Source organism: Vidua chalybeata, chromosome 16 (genome assembly GCF_026979565.1).
Source record: "Vidua chalybeata isolate OUT-0048 chromosome 16, bVidCha1 merged haplotype, whole genome shotgun sequence".
Lineage (NCBI taxonomy): Eukaryota > Metazoa > Chordata > Aves > Passeriformes > Viduidae > Vidua > Vidua chalybeata.
The window spans coordinates 2,443,996-2,464,078 of record NC_071545.1 but is presented as its reverse complement, the minus strand read 5'-3'; the positions used below and the strand labels follow the sequence as shown (position 1 = coordinate 2,464,078).

The window sequence follows — 20,083 nt, the reverse complement described above, 5'->3', positions numbered from 1 at the left end:
ACAGCACTGCCAGTCCTGCATCAGAACCATTTCAGCAGCACCGAGGCTCAGTAATGTGTCACCAAAACTTCCAACATCAGAAGCAATGTTTTTCTTTTGGAAACAAGCCTTTCAGCCCAGCTTTCAAGCTGCCCATTCTGTAAAGGGAACTGATTCTGTAGTAGCCCCACAAAGCAAGAACTAATATGCTGTTTGGATCACTATTAAAACAAAACAAACAAACAAAATCAATCCATCCTGCTGGCACTGAAAATTAATACCTTAATGCTGACCTTTTAATCATTTTAATAGCATAAGGTTTGTTCTTCTTTTCTAATTAAAGAGATTAATCCAAACGTGCTTCTCAGGGTGTAGTGTAAGGTCATGCCTGGAACATGCCTGCAGTGAACACTTCAGAGAGCCACTTTACTGGGCAGGCGGGGGGGACGGGAGAGTGCTGCTCTCAGGAGAGTAGTAGCCTGAATTTGGATCAAAAATCCAAATCTACAGCTGCAGCACATTTGTCCTGGCTGCCAGGGTTATGCCTGGCAGTGGGAGAAGTCCTGGTTACTGTTGGGGACAGGGGTATCACACAGTAATGATTAGAATAATGTGGGTTAAGAAGCTGAATCATCTTTTACTTTTGCAGCACACATATAAGGTGTAAGGCTAAAGACTGAAAGGAGTATTTAAAAATATTTTGGTTTTCAGGACTTAGGAGTCCTCAGACAATGGCTGCACTTTTCTGCTTCCTCTTCTCTAGTTTAAATACCCCTTGTGGTAACCACAGTGCTCAGTGCCATGCTGCAATCTGGTTTCCTGCCTCAGACAGGCCACACACCACCAGGGTTTTCATTCACGTGCTTTGTCTCTCACATGGAATAGTACTTTGGGGGCCCTTTAAGATAAGGATAGTATGGAGGGCTGGTTTAGCAAGATATGTGGTTACACTCATCCCACAAAGGACCCTGAACAGGGTTTTTTGGTTTTTTTTAAATATGCAGTTGTCTTCCAGTTGTTGTAGTGGATGGATGGAGTCTGAACTGACCCTCCACAGGTTCATTTTTGATGGATGTTAACATAACAAAAAAGCCTTTTCCACATCACTACTGCCTCCCTCAGGGAACAGGACAGGCCGTGTCTCCAGGCCAAGCACATTGAATAAACCATCATCTCCAGGGACTAAAGCCTCCCGGGACACAGAAATAGCAACAGGATTGCAGCAAGAACACAGGGCAGGATTGCAGCTCTGCTCTGGGGACCTGCCTCTGTCACCAGCTGCTTTTCACAAGAGCCATTTGGGTCACATTTTGGTTGCCCAATGTGAGTGACAGATGTCACTTAGATGTGTGTATGTAACTCATGGAACTGCTGTGGATGTTATTTTACCCGTAGGTAATGCCTTAACATATCAAATAAGGTTTAGCAAGCCAGAGCCCACAAACCTCAAGTTCTGAGTCAGCAGATTCTGCCAGTCTTACTCTCCTTGTGCTTCTGTGCTTAAAACTGGGGCAACACATCTTTATCTCAGAGAGGTGCTGTGAAAATGAACTAATCCAAAGAAAAAACCTGCTCCAGTGCTGACTGCCACAGGAAAGAGCATTTGGAAATGACCAAGTGAGATATATTAAAACATTGTCAGCAATGCCCACAGCTACACACCGAGCTGCAAAAATAGAACTAAATGTTGACTGTGTGCTCTTTCCAGGGGCTCTGTTCATATTGTTCACTGAATAAAGCAAAGTCCCTGTGGAAGGAATAACATATGGCCATGGATGTGCTATTACCAAATAATTACATTGCCTTACCCTCTGTTGCCAAATAAAGGTTAAATTCTAACAAGTGTGACATTTCTTTTTAAGTTCTTGGCTTTGCAATAAAAATGTTTAGATAGAAATTCAGTTTTTGAAGTTACACCCCTGTCAGGATCACCATGCCTCAACCCCCATGTGAGCTGAGACCTTTGGGCTCCACAGTGCCAGTGTCTGTTGGCTGAAATGCCTTTTACTCTCTGTTTTGGTGTGAGGGAAAAGAAGATACATTGGACATGCAAAGCTTTTGACACCTGAGTAACAAAGACAGATGGTTCTGATTGTTCTCTCAGTTGGTATTTTTGACATTTTAAAACTGCAATTGATACTACTGGGAAAGTTTCCCTTACTTTCCTCTTTCCCTTGGACAAGATGGGAGAAAGAAAACAGTTTTTGATTTTATTTCTCTCCCATCACCTGACAAGCCTTGATGGCAAATGCCTTTTTTATTCCACCTGAATATTGACCACTGCATTCTATACTGGTGAGTATATTAAGACTCAGACTTTCTCAAACCTGATTCTTAAATGAGCACAAAATTAGGCTTCAAGATCCCCCAGTCCCTGAGATGAATACAGCATTTTGGGGAGACCTGCAGGTTTTCTGCAGCATCAGGACAATAACTCACTTGTTTTACACCTGGATCCAAACACTTAAAACAATTAGAGTAGTCATGCAGCAAATTGTCTTTTACAAATATTCTGCATGAGTGCAAGTGGTGTTCTGCACATGGTGTTAATCCAGTCACAAGCTCCTTTCCATAATCATAAACAGTAAATGACAGATGATATTAAAGATTTCACAGCTTAACTAGAGGAAAATTAGGAAGTGATTCTCTAAAATTGGGAGAAAAGAGGAAGTTTATTGCATCCTCTTGCCTCTCATGCAGAGCTTGTTAGTGACAGGCAGGTAGCAAACACAGTGATGGAAGAGCAAGCATTGGTTGTGCCAAAAAATAGCTTTTTTTTGGATTTAAATTAAAAAATAAGCAATTTGCAGGTCTTACAAGTTTCTATAGTAACTGCTATCATGTATAAGAATATAAAATGCAACAAGCTGGAGTTTCCATAGAAACAACACAACCAGTTTGATTAATACGCAACATCCTGAGACAAATGGGAATATTTAATTTAACTTTATAAAGAGAACTTTGGTAAACATCATACTATAAACTTGCAAGGTGTCCTAGTAAGAACTGTTCCTGCAAGTTTGTGACATGCAAGTCAGCCACAGTATAAAGTGAGAAGCATGTAGGGTGTTTACCACATCAGTTTCAAAGGATATGAGGTACTCTTTAGTTTCAGGAAGGTGGTGAACACATTCACCAACACATTCTAATTGACCCAACACAACCCAACACATTCTAACTGACACACAGAATGTGACATTTTTATCTGGTTTGAAACTAAATATACCAGCCAAAATGAAAGTATGCAATACAGTTTCTATAATTGTGATCCTTGAGAAAGTATAACCACTGCATAAAAGTGGACAGAAGTTTTATATACACACTGCAGACTGGAAGTGAGGAACCACGGGACAACTCTGATGCTTAAATGACCGTGGAGAAGTAACTTGATAATGTTGCAGAACCTGGATCACCCAAGAAACTTAGAAAGCACTAGGAAGAGGTAAAGAATGCTGGAAGCAGCAGGTCCAACTCACCATGTTTGGCACACTGGTGACAGGAGTACTCTTGATGTCGGCAGGGAAGGGAGACAGGCTATTGGCCATGCCTGGCTTGTTCGGCAACTGAGGATTCACTCCTGCAGCTCCCATCTGCTGCCCTCCAGTTTGACTGAAAGGCTGCCCAAAGGGAGTAGTGTTACCTGTCATTCCCAGCTGAAAAAGAATGAATGAATGAAATGATTAGAATTTTCGTGATTCCAAAGGGAGATTTAAAAAAACCCAAATGTATGTCAAATATCCGTCTTTGCATTCGCAGAGACCAAATTCCAGTATAAGCTTCTCAATATTAAATTCTCAGTATTAAATTCATAATTTCACAACTTTTACCAAGTTAAAATATATCCTAAAAAGATGCTTTACAAATATATACTGCTGTGTGGGGCTGAAGTCTTGCAATTCAACTTACAAGCTCATCCTTCCCAATCCACGTGAATAGAAATTACTTTTTCCAACACTACAGAAACTTTGGAAGAGCAAGCAAACTTCAAATCCTGTGATACTTTGTGCATTCTGAGCACAAAGCATGACTTTGCACTCAGACAGATGGGAAGGGAGGGGAATATATAGAGGCATCAAGCAAATGGTTATCAACTTATGTTTTGGTACTCGAGAAGTGTCTGAGCAAAAAGATGTCTAAGACTGACAGCCTTGATAAATGACACCCTGAGAACTCCCCAAGACTAGAAAACAGAAACACAACTCCCCCTGAATGACTGGAAAGAACATTGTACATCCAAAGAGCCCCTTGGCCTGCAGGAGTCTCCCCCATGGTGAAATCTCCTCCACTGGAACCACAGAATCACTGAGGTTGGAAAAGACCTCCAAGAGTCCAGCCCTGAGACCCATCACACCTTGTCGCCCAGCCCAGAGCCCTGTGTGCCACATCCAGGCTTTCCTTGGACTCCTCCAGGGATGGGGGTTCCACCACCTCCCTGGGTGGTGCCTTACAATGCCTGACCACCCTTTCCATGGAGAAATTCCTCCTGCTGTCCCTTACAGTGCTTGACCTCCCTTTCCATGGAGAAATTCCTCCTGCTGTCCCTTACAATGCCTGACCACCCTTTCCATGGAGAAATTCCTCCTGATGTCCAACCTGGCACAGGTTGAGGCTGTTCCCTCTCATCCTGTCCCTTGTTCTGTGGGAACAGAGCCTGTGTCCACCCTCCTGTCAGGGAGTTGAAGAGAGTGAGAAGGTCTCCCCTGAGCCTTCTCCTCTCCAGGCTGAGCCCCCTCAGTCTCTCCCATAGCACCTACTCAACGGATCACATTTGTTCACCCCCCTGCCTCACACTGGGAGGATTTCTAGGTGACTTTATGACCTGGTCCTAAATGAATCCAACCACTGAGAAAGTCTTTATTTGGAAGAGTAAATCCTATTTTCCTCTTCCTTTCACCTCTCCAGCCTTTCCTTCCTCATAGAACACAGTGGTGTTCTATGGTCCTGGTCTCTTCCCTTCCCCTGCCAGCAGGGACTCAGAGACTATTCCCATAGCTGGAAGAAGGACTGCTCACATCAGATTATCACTGGAACAGCCTCATAATGAGGGATTATTCAGGGGTTGCTTTTTATGCTTACAGGAATTGGGCTGAACGAGCAGTTGAGGAAGCACGAGTTACGAGCAGCAAATTACACTGGGGCAGAGTCCAATGAACACAATTTGACTGGGCCTTGTCCTCTTTGTCCCTGTACTTTGTACCCTCTGGTTTCAGACAGCTGGCCCTGCCACTCTCCAAGTAGTTTTATGTTAGAAATGCTCCCTTTCCCTGCATCCTGCCCAGTGACTGTTGCCAGATTTGGGCCTTTCTTCACTGTACAAGACGTTCTATCTTTACACATTAAAAAAATCCCAAAAGCTGTTACTTTGCAATATATGAGGTTATCAAATATGTGCTGTGTCCCAGAGTAGAGCTGAATAATTCAAATAGCAAGTAAGACCAAAAATTAGCATCTAAAGTTTAGCCCCAAGACTGCCTTCAAAGAGAAGTGGCATTAGCTACTATCACATTGCACAAATATCAAGAATTTAATTTTCTGTATTTCTGTGTTTGTTTGCAGACTGCATGTTCAGAGAAATTAGTTTAATTATTATTTATTACACCACAGATTTTGGCAGCTTTCTCTGAAGAATTAATAGCAAAGTATTTAATAAAATTACCCACTCAACCCACTATTTCAGACAAGGTATGAGAAAGTGTCATCTGATAATGACAGCTGTTCATTAATGCTGTAGGGGTCTATCAGATCAACAGTGAAGAAAATTTCTGAAACTAAAAGTGAGATTCTGAGAAAGCTTAGGAGAACTACTGAAACCTTTCAGAAGCCAGAAATAGGAACATTAACTCTGGGGCTGTTAGTCAGTCTCCTCATGTCTAATTCCTAACTACAAACTTCATTGTTGGAAGGACTTTGCCCTTCCAGTCTTCTTTGAATTTGCTTGAAAGTTTGGAGGAGTTTTTTGAATGGAATAATATACAGACTTCTCTGGAAACCACCACTACCCTTCCTGCAAATCTTTACAGTCACCCCAGCACTGGGAGAGCCGTGGGGAGCCCAAACTGGGAGACAGGAATGCTGCTGAAACCTCTCGCCATGTCTCCATGGGCCACCCCATGGCAAGCAGAGCCCTCCCTGGGCCTGGCAGCTCATGGATGGAGCAGACTCAGGCACCAGGGAGCAGATGGAAAAGGCTCAGTGCAGGCAATGAATGCCCAATGATGAGCTGAGCTTGGAAGCCTGGTGTTAAAAGCTTCTGGCAGAATCTTATACAGCTGCATTTTCAAAAGAGCAGAAGAGAGATTTTCTTTGGGCAGTGAGAACACTGAGAAAATTTTACCTCAAATTTAAGTTTTTGCTCCAAAAGAAACAGAGAGGTGTTCTCATCTCGTTATCAAGGAATATTAATGCTTTTTGATTAATAGCAGAATAGATTTTTAGGAAAAATATTAGAAATATTTTGGTCTCAAAAGACAGTTTCAAGTTTGTTAAAACTCTAAATGACTCAAATATCCCCAAAGCACCGAGGCTCTGCAATCCTAACAGACACCACCACATGGTTGTTTAATTTTATTTTAACAATTCCTTTTCAATTCCTCTGTTATTAGACAGATCACAACTCTGTACAACAACAAAGCAACCTTTCAAATCTTCCAAGCTGAGTGCTTAATAGGATGAGGATAATTCTTCCTACTCTAGGTGGTCATTAAGTAATAAAGACTTGATTGAAATTTTAAGAAATGCTTTGCCGTTCTTTGAAATCCAGCTGGAAGCAAAGTAGCTTCCATTTGAAACCTTATATTTTGGTTAACCTGCTCTCTGCCACATTGTATTTCAGTGTCCAAAGCTGTGCTTTCATAAGGGAAAGGAACCTAAAGCTGAAGCATTACACCAGTCTGTAACTTTCAAAAACTAGCAATATTTGATAACATTGTAAAACATCAGACATGCCTTTTAACCCTACACTTCACTTTTGTAAATTACTCACAGTGAAACAAAATACTAAACACTTATTTTTTGTTTGAAGTTAATCTTCTAAAAAAATAGTCTGAGTAAGTGGAAAAACCTTTCTTAGGTGGCAATCCCTGAAGTAAATATGGAGACAAAAATTAGGAGGGATCATCCACAAGATGAGTTTATTAAATCTGATAGATACTTGTGGTTTCAGGGGGGTTTAAATTCAGTTTTTCCTGGGAAGAATTCAAATTAACAGGACTGTGATTTCCAGAGACTAAGAATGCACAATACAACGTGAAACCTGTTTGAACAAACTCTTATCCATTTTTAACAGCTTCCAACCAAGTCTGAGATCAGCAAGGAGTTTCAGTGGCAGAACAACCTGCTGACAAACAGCACTGAGATCCACAGCGTTCCAGAGACCCTGAGGAGCAGCTGGGAACTGATTCCAAACACAGCCAGGTAGGGACTCCAGCAAAGCAAACCAGTCAGCTCCTCCCTGGTGGGAAGGCAGCAAACAGGAGGGGGAAGGAAAGGAAGAATCAGGCAGATCCCTGAGTACCACACACTGAAAGACGCCCGAGAGCGCGAGGCACAAACTGCAATTCCTGGTTAATTGTCTGAATGCTGAGCCCAGTGACTGCTGTGGAGCTTTAAGCCATGGCTGACTGAAATCTCAAAAACCAACTGGTAAATATATGGAGAAGATTGAGCCTACACATTGTAAAGAGTTTATCCTGCTTGTTTATTCTGCAAAATGGAAACTGGCAGCTCCAAGCAAAGGAATCTGAAGGCTCAAACACCCTAACTCCTGCCTCTGCTTCCAGGTTTTTTCCAAGCAGGTAAGGAAAGGCAGATACTCAGAAGACCTTTGTTTTTATATTTCTGAAACAGAACTGTGATCCCAAAATAGGTAGTTCAGGGGAAGATTACCAGGTAATTAAAAGTCACCAAAGAAGATAAACCAGCAAGAGCACTGGAGTTTACAACTTGGTAAGAATGGTCATTTTCATGGGGAACTCTGAGCCATCACAAAGATTTGTATTTGCTTAAAGTTTGTTACATTTACTTTTCTAAAAGGAAGGGAAGCAAAGAGCAATCCAGTGTGAGTTGTGTCTTTTTTCCACCTGCATGAAGCAGGCATGGATGTGCATCACAGGGCTACTCCACCTTCCACCCAGTGCATCTCCATTACACCAAAAGCTGAAAGCTTCTCTCTGACAACTTGGGTTATGTTGTTCACTCCCATTTTGTTTTAAGCTCATGGATGTTCCCTACGTGTTGCCTTTGCTCCCCTCCATCTCTTTTGCTCCCCTCCAATCTCCTTTCTCTTCCTGCTACCACTTTCAGCTCTGTTCCCTGCACTCCATCCCATGGTGGCTCCTTTCATCCCACTTCATCCTCTGCAACTCACATCTTACATTTCAGTTTCTGTGCTGCAATTTTGGGAAAATCTTGCTTCTTTTGCCCAGCTCTTTGTGGTCACAGCTGCATGAATTCTGATGGAGAGGAGCAGACTTTCCCAAGAAAGGTGTTGTTCTGTTCCACCAGCTGCAGAGGGGGAGATAAAGGGGTGTATCCCAAGTGCAAGTTAAGGCTAGAGGTGCCTCAAGAAGGAACACGATTAATGCAGGACACCACCTTAAACACATTACTTCTGCTCTAAAACAGTTCTCAGAAATATGATAATGACACTCTCCTTTAATGGAAAAGAGCATTTAATTTAATAATTCTGCTATCCCAGGAAGACAAGTAGATTCTGTTCCCTTTTTTTATCACTATGGCAACTCTCTAAGATACTGGAATCTATTAGCGAGTGTGGATAGGAAATAAAGTATTTCACTCTCATAAGCCAAGGAATGTACAAACTTCCAAGCTAAAAAACCCCCCAGCACTTAAAACCTTTGTTCAGCTGCCTTGGACTACAGGAGCCATCACACTGCAGTGCTCTGAGCAGCAGCTGTGGGAGGTGCTTCTCCTGCTTTGCTTCTTAGTTCTCTTCAAAGAAGAACTGCAATTCCATTTCCTCTAGTTCCTAGAGTTTCATAGATTTTATAGAGGAAGCTTGTGACCAAACCTACAAAACCTCATCTGAGAGTGCAGCTCACAGGTGATGTGACAAGTGAGAAGTTCACCAATCTAATCCTGAAGACACCTTTCAGAGCAGACTGGCTCTCCACACTGTGTTGTTCCGTCTGCTTTTAAATCTTCCTTTTTCCCTCCCTTCTTTAGCAACACTGACACACCACAGTACTTCCTCCTCTAGCCCAGCATCAAGGAGATGGGTAATGCTCCCTCTTGTACACCAAGTGTTCAGGCTGCAAATAAACTCTGCCCTTCCCTCCTCAAAGTTTTTATCAACTGTTCCCTCACCTCCACCACCACAGCTCTCACTCCTGCAATCCAGGGTACTCCATCACCACATTCCTCCAGGGCTCCCAGGACATGCAACCAACACAAGAGGCTGCAAACCCCACTCCCTGTTCCAAGCACATCATTTCCTACTCCCTTTTTAGTTCCCTCTCCAACACACTGTCAGAAACCTCACAACTGCATGCAGCTATGCTCCTTGCAATCCCTTTTCCTTTGGGAAATTCTGCTCTCCTCTGTTGCCTCAGATCACTTTTCACTCCAGGGTTTTCAAATTTAATAAAAGGTCTGGCAGGACTGACTGAGTTCAGCCTCAATTTTCCTGTGAGAGAGCACCTGCATTTGTAGTCATGTACCAAGGAGCAGCACCCACCTCTGATAACGCTCCTGGGTTTGTATCTTATACCACCACTACGTATCTAAAGTTAATGCCATAATTATCTTTTTTTAAATTAGCTGGTCCAGACAGATTAGTCAAAAAAAAACCCCCAAAACTACCCAAACGAAACACCCAAAGCAACAAACTTATCTCCAAGTTAAATGTTGATTTTCACTAAATTTTTTAAGCATTGACTCTGTACAAAAATGGAAGAAGGTTATTCTGGGCAAGTATTTAAAACCAAAACAATACAATGAGATTTGGACTGAGCTGACAACAGAAAAAAATACTGAAAGGTTGATATAAGAATCAGAGAACTCAAAGCAGCATGGGCTCAGAAAATAAGCCTGGCTGAAGTAATCTGATTATGATCCAATCCTATAAAATAAAAATAGTTATCATTAATATTCAATTCAGTATCTGCTGGATTTTTTTACTAGAAAACAGCCTGGAAAGAAAGGAAGCAAACAAGACAAGCTTGGCCAGACTTTGAAAGCCATGAATCTGCAAAATGCTTGAAGAAGAATAAATGTGAGCTCTCAATATGCCAACAGGAGAGATGAAAAGACAATTGGATAATTGGAATTGTATGGAGCCCCACACGACAGGTCGCAGAGGCCACTGAAGGAGAAGGTGGATCAAGTCAACTTGCTGAACTCAAAGCCGTTCAGCTGGCCCTAGACATTGCAGAAAGGGAGAAGTGGCCGAAGCTTTACCTCTATACTGATTCATGGATGGTAGCCAATGCTCTGTGGGGATGGCTGGAGAGGTGGAAAGGGGCTAACTGGCAGCGTCGAGGAAAACCAATCTGGGCTGCTGAAGAATGGAAAGACATTGGAAAGTGCCATCCTTATGTGTCTGGAGTGATGAGAATGCTGCTGCAACAATGACCAACACACTGTAGTAGTTCAGGAATGACAGGTAAAAATGACAGAATCCAGAGAGGCCTCAAGTAGTGTTCAAAGGACTAATGGGCATGGTCAAAGACAGGCTAATTGCAATCTAATAGCCTAATTAATTTAGCTTACTATTTAAGCTTATTAATTTGCTTATGCTATTAAGGCAAGGGCTGATGTCATTCTAAAGTACTGATTTTGAGAATAAAAGGGTGATAACAGAAACATTTTCTATTTAGCAAAGACAGATCAACAGGTAGGAGCTGAAGCTCTGTAGCTTCAGAGCCAAAATTAGAAAAAAATGGAAGCGACTAAATACCACTGAAATCATTAAGATTATATTAATGTTTTATTTAAACAGTGTGTGCTTCTACTCATCAACAGGAGTTAGTTCACAAAAATCATAAGGCCTATAATCAGAGATATCCTGTCTTTGTACCACTGTCATTTCCACATGCTCTAGTCTTCATAAAATGGAACCTATAATAGAAAGATAATTACAAATTCTCTTCTGCTTGTCCAGAGACAACTCCAAAAGATGAGAAGAAAAAATTATCTCTGGAAGCAAAAATAATCTGAGACTATGACTAGAGTCCATTAACCAACGCAGGGACCAAATTCCAGGAAGGCAGGGGTGCAGAACAGAAGCCAAAAAATGAATCAAACGATTGCACCCTCCTGTGTACCCCAGAACTGTGTTTCTGAGCATGGCTGAGTGCAGCTCCAGGTGATGGCTCTTGTCAAGACATGAGATCACAGACAGGATGGACTCCAGCACAGAATTCCATCCACTCACTCAATCCTGCAGCAATTAAGTTGCCTCTTCAGACTGACATTGATTGCAGGATCACAAACCAGTCATACTGCTTGTTAGGCATCCTAGGGAAACTGCACATCTCCTGCCCCTCCCTCAGATCAATTTTTCTCTAATCACTTTGGAAATCACTGGTCAATTTGACCCGTTTTTCTTAATGGCCTCACAGATAATTAAGTTCCCAAGATTACCCAGCAGAGAGATGGACAGGTAGATTATGACACAGTCCTGGTTCTGACCAGGACAGATTTATTTTTTGCAGTAGCTGGGAGAGGGCACGTCCAGGACACAGAGGTTATTCTGTACCACCTCACATCACTGCTGAGGGCAGGGGAAAGGGAGTCTCTTCCAGGGAGAAGGGGTTTTCTGAGCATTTTGCATGTAAATCATTCACCTCTCTTTGTTTTCTTATCTCACTGCTGTTTCTTGCTCTTATCTGAACCCGTGATCTTTGCCTTTTGTGCCTCTCTCCTCTCTAGCCCACCGCAGGGGGAGGGGGGTCAGGGAGAGTCTCAGTTTCGAGCACTAAATTGGGGAATACCATTCTTAAACCACAACAGTCTTATCTGAGGCTCCAGGGGTTGAGATAACAACAGATCTGCCGAAGCCATTTGGAAACAAATTTATCTGAGCCTTTGCTGTATTGGGTATGGAGCCGCTGGTCACAGTGCTGCTTTGTCTGCTCTTGTGGGTGTGGTACTTAACCTGTTTCCTTAAGTACCCTTCCTCAGAGCAGGGAGAGGGAGCAGGATGGCTTTGTGGCTGTACTGGGGGATATCAGTTTATGGCATGATAACATCGAGAGCAATGAGGGTCATTTGGGATGGGTGTTCAGCGCTGCTCTCCTGCCCTCACCTCTGCACTACCTTTGGGAATCCATTAATAATCGTACACAGTCTGTGGGGGAACAAGAGAGAATGGTTTTCCCCAGCTTTCCACCCCCCTTTCCTCCTTCAGGACTGTCACAAGAGTTTTTGAGGGTTTTTAATTTCCCTCGGATGTTAAGTGTACGCAATCCATGTGGTGAAGCTTGCATGGAGTGTGCCATGGCCATAGGCCAATGCACTGGCAATGATGTCAGTGAAATGAGAACAGGGCTTCAGGTGACTCCTTAACTCTGCAATATGAAGATAATCTTTTTCCTCCCTACCAACCTGTGGAAGGACTGACCAAGACTGTGGACAGATCAGATGGAGCAAACTAGAAAGTAAAGTCCCATGTGGACTCCAGCACGGACCAGAATCTCTGCTACTGCGAGCAAGCTGCCCCCAGCTTGAGAGGGGACACACCACAGGGCAGCCTCTGGTTCTACCTGCATGGTCACAGAGAGGACATGAAGAAGAGCGATGAAAATCCCACCTCTGCCCCGGCAGCATGAGCATGAGTGTTGAGAAGAAGAACAACCACCACAGGAAATTGTTCAAGGATAAATGCCCCTCCAGTTTCCTGTGGGCACGACCTCAGACAGAATGAAGGGCTGATGTTATTTCACATCCTCTTGAAGAGACCTCTGGTTCATATTTGCAAGAAGAGAGAAACAAATACTATGATCAGAACTAGAGGGGCCCTGCCCCCCAGCCAGGTGGAGAAAAGGGACTGTTAGATCTCTTGGACTGTGTGGGTTCATGGCCCAGCACATGAGACACACAATGTCCCCTGATGCCACTGAGATCCATGGGGGCAGAATCCATCTCTATGTTTGGGGTGGCAGGGGGATCCCAACAGCTGATTGTACTGAAAACTGAAGTGAGCCTGACTGGGAATAAATGGCAAAACACTCCATTGTGACTGGCCCAGAGGCCCCAGGCACCCTTGGCATGGATCACCTCAGGAGAGGGTATTTCAAGGTCCCAAAAGGGAATCACTGGGCTTTTAGAAGAACTGCTGTGGAGACAGAAAGAATTTGACAGCTGAATTCCTTGTCTGGTCTCTCAGAGGACCCTTCTGCTGTGAGACTGATGAGGGATGAAAAACACAAGTACTGATCATTACCACAACAGTGCCCTGTTGGCCACATGGCACCAACTGTCCCTGTGGGACCCCATCCATGGGATGGGCCATGGATTGGAGAGCTCAGCCAGACCTCCTCACCCTTTAACAGCCACAGGACCAGTGGAAAGTGCTGACTGACAGTGGACTATGGTGGCCTGAATGAAGTCACACCATTACTGGGAGCTGGACGTGCCCCAGGGGTAGAAACACAGCTTCACTACTTGTCAGGGACTGATCCAGACTGCATTGGAAAGGGGTGAGGCTCCGGAACATTTACAGCACATCGATGACATCATTGTATGGGAGAACAGGGCAGAGGAAGGTTTTGATAAAGGGGAGAAGATAATCCAAATCCTCCTGAAGGCTGGTTTCACCATAAAGCAAAATTTAAAGGGCCTCACTGTAGGTTTTTGGAGGATGCACATCCCAGGGTACAGTCAGATTGTCAGCTCTCTCCATCTTGTGACACGGAAGAAAAATAATTTCAAGTGGAACAACATTTGAAAGTGAACAACAACAAGCTTTGAACAGATCAAACAAGAGGTTGTTCAAGCAGTAGCCCCTGGGCCAGTCAGGACAGGAAAGGATGTAAAAACCATGCTCTACAGTGAGGGAGAATGGTCCTTCCTGGCAAGTCTGATAAAAAGTACCTGGGGAGACTTGAGGATGACCCCATGGGTTCTGGAGTCAGGAATACAAGGGATTCAAGGCCTGGTACACCCAAACTGAAAAAGAGATCCTGGCAGCCTATGAAGAGGTTCAAGCTGCTTCCAAAGTGACTGGCCCTGAAGCACAGCTTCTCCTGTAACCCTGACTACTAAAGCTGGGCTGGATGTTCAGAGGGAAAGTGCCTTTCCCACATCATGCCATGTGAGCTCCTGATGCAGTTTGCAACTAGCCAACAGCACACCAGCCCTCCTGCCCTGGGAGACAACTAGGACTGATAGAACCCACAGCTGTGGACTAAATGAACTCAACAGACATCTTGAAGGGATGGCCACTGACTACAGAAATTATATCTGTGCTTGTGGGAGATATCTATCTATCTATCTAGATATATACAGATATATAGATATACACACACACACAAATGTATGTAGCTAGTTGGAAGGTATAGGAATTGCACATGAGTACATAATATGGAATAAGGGGTAATGTCCTGGTTCCAGCCAGGACAGGATTAATTTTTTGCAGTAGTCAGGACAGGGCAGGGCCAGGATACTGAGGTTATTCTGTACCACCTCATGCCATTGCCAAAAAAAGGGAGTCTCTACTGGGGAGAAGGGGTTCCTCCTGATAGCCCTGTAAACCAGGAGGAGGGAGAGGGGGGGTAACGCTGTTCTGTGCATTTTGCATGTGAATCACTTGCCTCTCTCATATACTTTCGTTATTAATACCATTGCTGTTCCTGTTTCTTATCTCATTGCTGCTTCCAGTAAATTGTCCTTATCTCAGCCTGTCATCTCTGCCTTTTCTGCCTCCAATTCTCCTCTCCATCCCACTGAGGGGAAAGGGGGACAGAGAGAGTGGCAGTGCGGGTTGGAGAATCTCAGTGGGAGCACTAAATTCAGGAATAAACCACGACAGACTCGCAGATTGACATCTCCATGAAGGAAAGCACAGAGACCTCTGCCATCACCCGCTGCATTTAGCAGCAGACACTACCCAGGGCTCTTGAGGAGCCACCACCATTGCCAGCATTGTCCTGTCAGCACCTCAGAGATTATCTGAGGACACGGGAGGGAGCTGAAAGCTTGACAGGAAACAGTTTAGAAGACCCCCGTGGTGGGGGTGCTGTAAAGAACTGCAGCTTTGACAGTGGCAGTGTGAGGACACACAGCCCCAACCTACTGGGTGTGCTACTCTGATCTGTTCTGAAAACAGGAAGGTCAGAACCATCTTTTTTTCCTCTCCAAACTCTTCCCACACCTCTGAATCTGACAAAATAACTGTAGGAGGAAGTCACAAAGTCAGCCTTTTAGTGAGCCACCACTATCCCTGTATTATTCTGGACTTAGTCTATGGTATAAAACCCAATTTAAGTCCCAGATTAATAATTTAAATTATTTCAGAGAACAGAACATGCCTGTCATAGTTAAAAGATGAGAGAGAGCAGAGGCATCCTAGATCTGATCTGTTTTGATAAGAGGCCAGATCTTCACAAACTAACAGCAGTGTTGAAGAGTTGCATACGTGAGAGCTTGGCTGTTCAGCAGTGTAAATTGCTCTAGTAAAACACATCTGCCACTCACTACTGCTTTCTTCTAAATCCCTGGATTTGCAAGGAAGGACGTTCTCCCTACTTCCTCCTGCTGTATCATTGACACAACTGTGTGTGATACGAAACACTAAAGGCTGAGGAGACAGTAACTATTCCCACCCTTCAAGAGCTGCTGTAAAATAAACTCTGATGCCGTTTTCTGAATGCCTGAGCTGGAACTTCAAGGTTCCACTTCATAAACAGCCTTAGACTGAGAGCAGCTGTGCACAAACACCCCAACCCTTACAGAGCCACAGCTACTCAGCACCTCTCATGCCTCACCCAAAATCCCCAGTTACATCATTGAGATGTTAGGGACACTTTTCTTCTCTCTCTCTCTCTCTCTCTCTCTCATTATTATTTTAGAAAATAGAGCAAGCTGGCACAAAATGGGAGTTCTGCACTTCCCACTATGACCTCCACATCCAAGCAGTATCCTTTGGGTTCAGAGAATGACTGGGTACAGACCCAGTTACCTGCTCCTGCCTCCAGGCAGTCGCTGTCCACTTCACTACAGGACAGGATGACTCAGAATTTCTGGAACATGCCATCCCAAGCACCCTTTACTTCCTTCTTTTATGGGCCTCACCAAAATCAGCCACTTCATACTCCATTATTAGATTAAGCTTTTAAATCCCTTGCCATCAAATTACCACACCTACCTCAAATCTGGGCTTTCAACACACAAGTTGGTTACAACACTCAGCATTTTGTTCCCTTTTTCTCTCTTCCCATCCACTGAAATGTTTTTATAAGCAGTATGTCACCTTGCTTGGCTTCAATAGTCTCAACTTTCTTCCTTTGGATGTTTATTCTCTCTCTCAAGATAAGGAAATCAAATAGTTAGGTGTCTCAGATGCTCAGAAGTTACAAACTGAAGTCTACAAAGTACTGTGAACGAAGGAGTCAATCTTCTCTAGGTAATGGAAGACCCAAGAAATTCAGACTGACAGGCAATTCAGCTGCTTTTAATGCAGTTAGTGACAGTGAGAGAGGACAGAACTGCTTTCAAAATGCTGACTTCTGCTTCCCAGAGAGGTAACACACAGAGACAGGGACCTGTGCCTTGCCATCTGCACACTTCACCACCGGATCCCAGGTGAGCAGAACACACACGAGCTCCTGAGCTGCTATGATCTGGCATCAACCCTCTGGAGTTAATCCCTCCTCAGCCCCTGGGTGCTGCTGCCCCAGCTCCCAGCAGTGCTTTGCTCACAAACTCGATATCAAAGAGCAGCTTTCCACCAAGCACAGGCTGAGGACTTTGCCCTTTGGACTCTTATCTCCCTCTGGAATGAGGCCCAAACCTCCAGCACGAAGCAAGGTCCACCTCACCGATTAGGGCTCCCGGAGAAGCGCAGAAGACAGGTCCATTAGGAATTCATGCTCATTTGTGAAGGGGAAAGACAGGCTTTCTTTACTACACTGGCATCATCTTGCATCTGTTTACTGACAAAAAAAAAGTAAGTCTCTACTAATTGCTATTTCATCCTATAGTAATGTGTTCCAAAAGAAAGTCACCATGGCGCTTGGAATGTATATGCCAGAGGGACAGATGGAGAGGCAAGGAAAAGATTAATCATTTTATGGCAGAAAGCCAGTGGTGTCACAAAAAAAAAAAAAAAAAAAAAAAAAAAAAAAAAAAAAAAAAAAAAAAAGTGAATTCAGTCCCAGTGCAAGAATGGTGGCGATGATGTTATCTGAGCTGAGGTGAGAGCACTCACCTAATCCAACCTGCAGGTTTGGCAGTTTGACAAAACATTCAGTTAAAAATACTCCCTTTGAAGTCAGTAACAAGAAAGCCTTAAAATGTAACATTTCAAGAATCACATTTGATAATTAAATCATGAACTGGCTACCACTGTTCAGAGGAAGCCAAGCTCCAAGTCTCCCATCACTTTAAGCTAATTGCTATAACCAAGGCCTACCACAACAGATTCATGAAGCAATTACTGTCTTGTTCTTCAGCAGTAAATTAACTCAAAATACCCAAATGTCCAGGAATAACTGTAATTTACTTCATCCTTTATTACTAAAATTTGGTAAAACTAGAAATAAAATTTTTAAAATCCCATTAAAAAGAAGCCAGGTGTTTTATTACCACTTGTAATAAGATGTGAAATTCTCTTCCAAGCATTTCACAAAGGCCAAAAAACTTCAGTATTCCAAGGCCTTTTAAAAAAATGAACCCATGTTTCCCCACAACTACTGAAATACAAAAGACAAAATTTCATGGGAAAACCTTCTTTACAAATGACTGGATAAACAGAGAACAGATTCTTAATACATGTAACTGGAAATCAACTTTTCCCAGGAAAAGAAAATCAAATGACCATATGCTTAAACTGTATACATGGCTGAAGAAAGAAAATGTCTCCAAAATTCTGCACAAGCCTGAGTATAAACACAATGGAATCCAGTACAATTTCTGCATTCAGTATCACTGTTGTACTTATGAAGCAAAATAAAGCTGAGAAGGTTTACTTTGTAATGAGTGTCACCTCTGCAAACAACAACTTCAAAGCTCTAATGAATAATTAGCCACAATTGATCAATGCATTCCAATTGCTTCAAGAGCTTTTATAAGTGCCAAGCAGAGCAAGTGGCTTTCTTCAGATAAACAAGAATTATTCTTAATATACAAGAACAGAAACTTAACCAGAACCACAAAATTAAGTGTAGATGTTTCAAAGGTTTGTTTCATCAAGAAAATCTAGTTTGGACACGAAGAATAATTCAACAATACTTAAGAAGAGAATTTTGAAAGGCTGAAAATTCAGTGAAGATATGCCTCAACAAATACGCAATTGTATATTCACAGGCCAAAATTTTTATGAGTTAATTCCAGGAGAAGCTTCAACGTGTATTAAAACACATTTATGGTCATACCAAAACACAGTTTTCTAAAACAGGTCCCCAACTGAGTACACCTGTCCTCCCCCAGTTCCTGCACTTCATCATCATTAAGCTGAATCAAAGTTTAGGAACAGTAGTGATAGGCAAGGGGCAATGTCTTCAAACTGAGAGAAGGGAAATTTATATTAGATAACTCCTCGCTGGGAGGGTGGGCAGGCCCTGGCACAGGGTGCCCCTGGATCCCTGGAAGTGTCCAAGGCCAGGTTGGACATTGGGGCCTGGAGCACCCTGGGACAGTGGAAGGTGTCCCCTGCCCGTGGCAGGGCTGGCACTGGATAAATGTTAAGGTCCTTCCAACCCAAACCATTCCATGATTCTGTGATTCTATAAATGCAGATTTCGATATCAAATTCAACCCAAAGTCTGCACTCCTTCCTTTATTTCCTGTACTGTGGATATCAGCCTTGCAGACTGTCCCCAACACAACTGCCAGCTGTGTCTGCCAGCACCTCAGCAGTTCAGAAGTGCCTATAGTTGGCTGGACACAGCCAAGGGAAGGGAGAGCACGTCATGCTCCAAAAATTAAGTATTATAAGGAATAAGCTGTTTTGGTAAGAGAAAACAGTAGCACTATTTAAGAGATTCTTTCCCCATTTATCTCCCAGAAGCTGGCCAAGGATACATTATCAGGCAAGCCATGGAATGTGATATTCCACAGAGGTGGCAGAAAGACAACAGTAGCTCTGAGGAGGAACAGCAACAGGAAAAGTATCTCCAAAATATAATGAAAAGAGATATTCTATGTCCTTCCTTTACAGTGTATACTCTCCTTGACAGACATGAATCCTAAAGGAAAAGGGGAAACGCTGAAGAGGCTGTGACTCTAAAAGTAACTGTAACTTTTCAAATGCAGACCAAGGAGAATAATCAACCAGACAAGAAACAAACTGACACTACAGGTTACATTAACTACATTAAAAGAAACAAAAATCAATATTGCTTACTCCAAACAACTACTTAGCACAAATATCACAGCCTGATATTAGCTATGGAGAAATGTAACTATAAATAATTTACACTGTTAAAATAATTTTAAAATAACTTTAAGAGCCAAATATGTTTGTTTTGAAACATCAGTGACTTCAAGAGTTACTATGACATTTCCAGTCCTTCTATAAAACATGTTCTCCTTGAAGATTTAACAATACCTGTGAAGCTACTGAGACAATTCTGAACAGGCTTTTAAACAAGGTCTGATGGTAGTCTTTAAACAGGATTAAAATTGAACAGTTTAACAAACCAGGCCTGTACACACATTCCTCACTGACAGCAGCTGCACAGAGGATGATCCAGAAATGCTTTTTAACCCAAGATGCCCCATATCAGACTAAGGGAGCCACCACTGTTTGTTCCAAAAGAGAAATCTCATCTTCAACTGCTGGCGTTCCAACACTTGTCCATTACCAGGGTACAAAGATCCTCCCGTCCTAAAGGCAGTTATTTAATTAAGTCAATTTGCCAAAAGCTTCAAAGGGCATTTGTTTTGTTTCCAAAACTCCCCTGACAAGCAGAGCAGCCATGCAGCC

The 20,083-nt window shown here is 43.1% G+C and overlaps 1 protein-coding gene across 7 annotated transcripts in view; it reads right to left on the bottom strand.

Annotated features, from left to right (window-relative positions):
* CREBBP (CREB binding protein) overlaps positions 1–20,083 on the bottom strand; it is a 96,157-nt gene that overhangs the window by 53,281 nt on the left and 22,793 nt on the right. For all 7 annotated transcript variants that reach the window (XM_053957252.1, XM_053957258.1, XM_053957253.1 and 4 more), the window contains one exon: positions 3,456–3,632. In XM_053957252.1, coding sequence (XP_053813227.1) covers positions 3,456–3,632 — 177 coding nt within the window. The remainder of the gene's footprint in view (positions 1–3,455; positions 3,633–20,083) is intronic.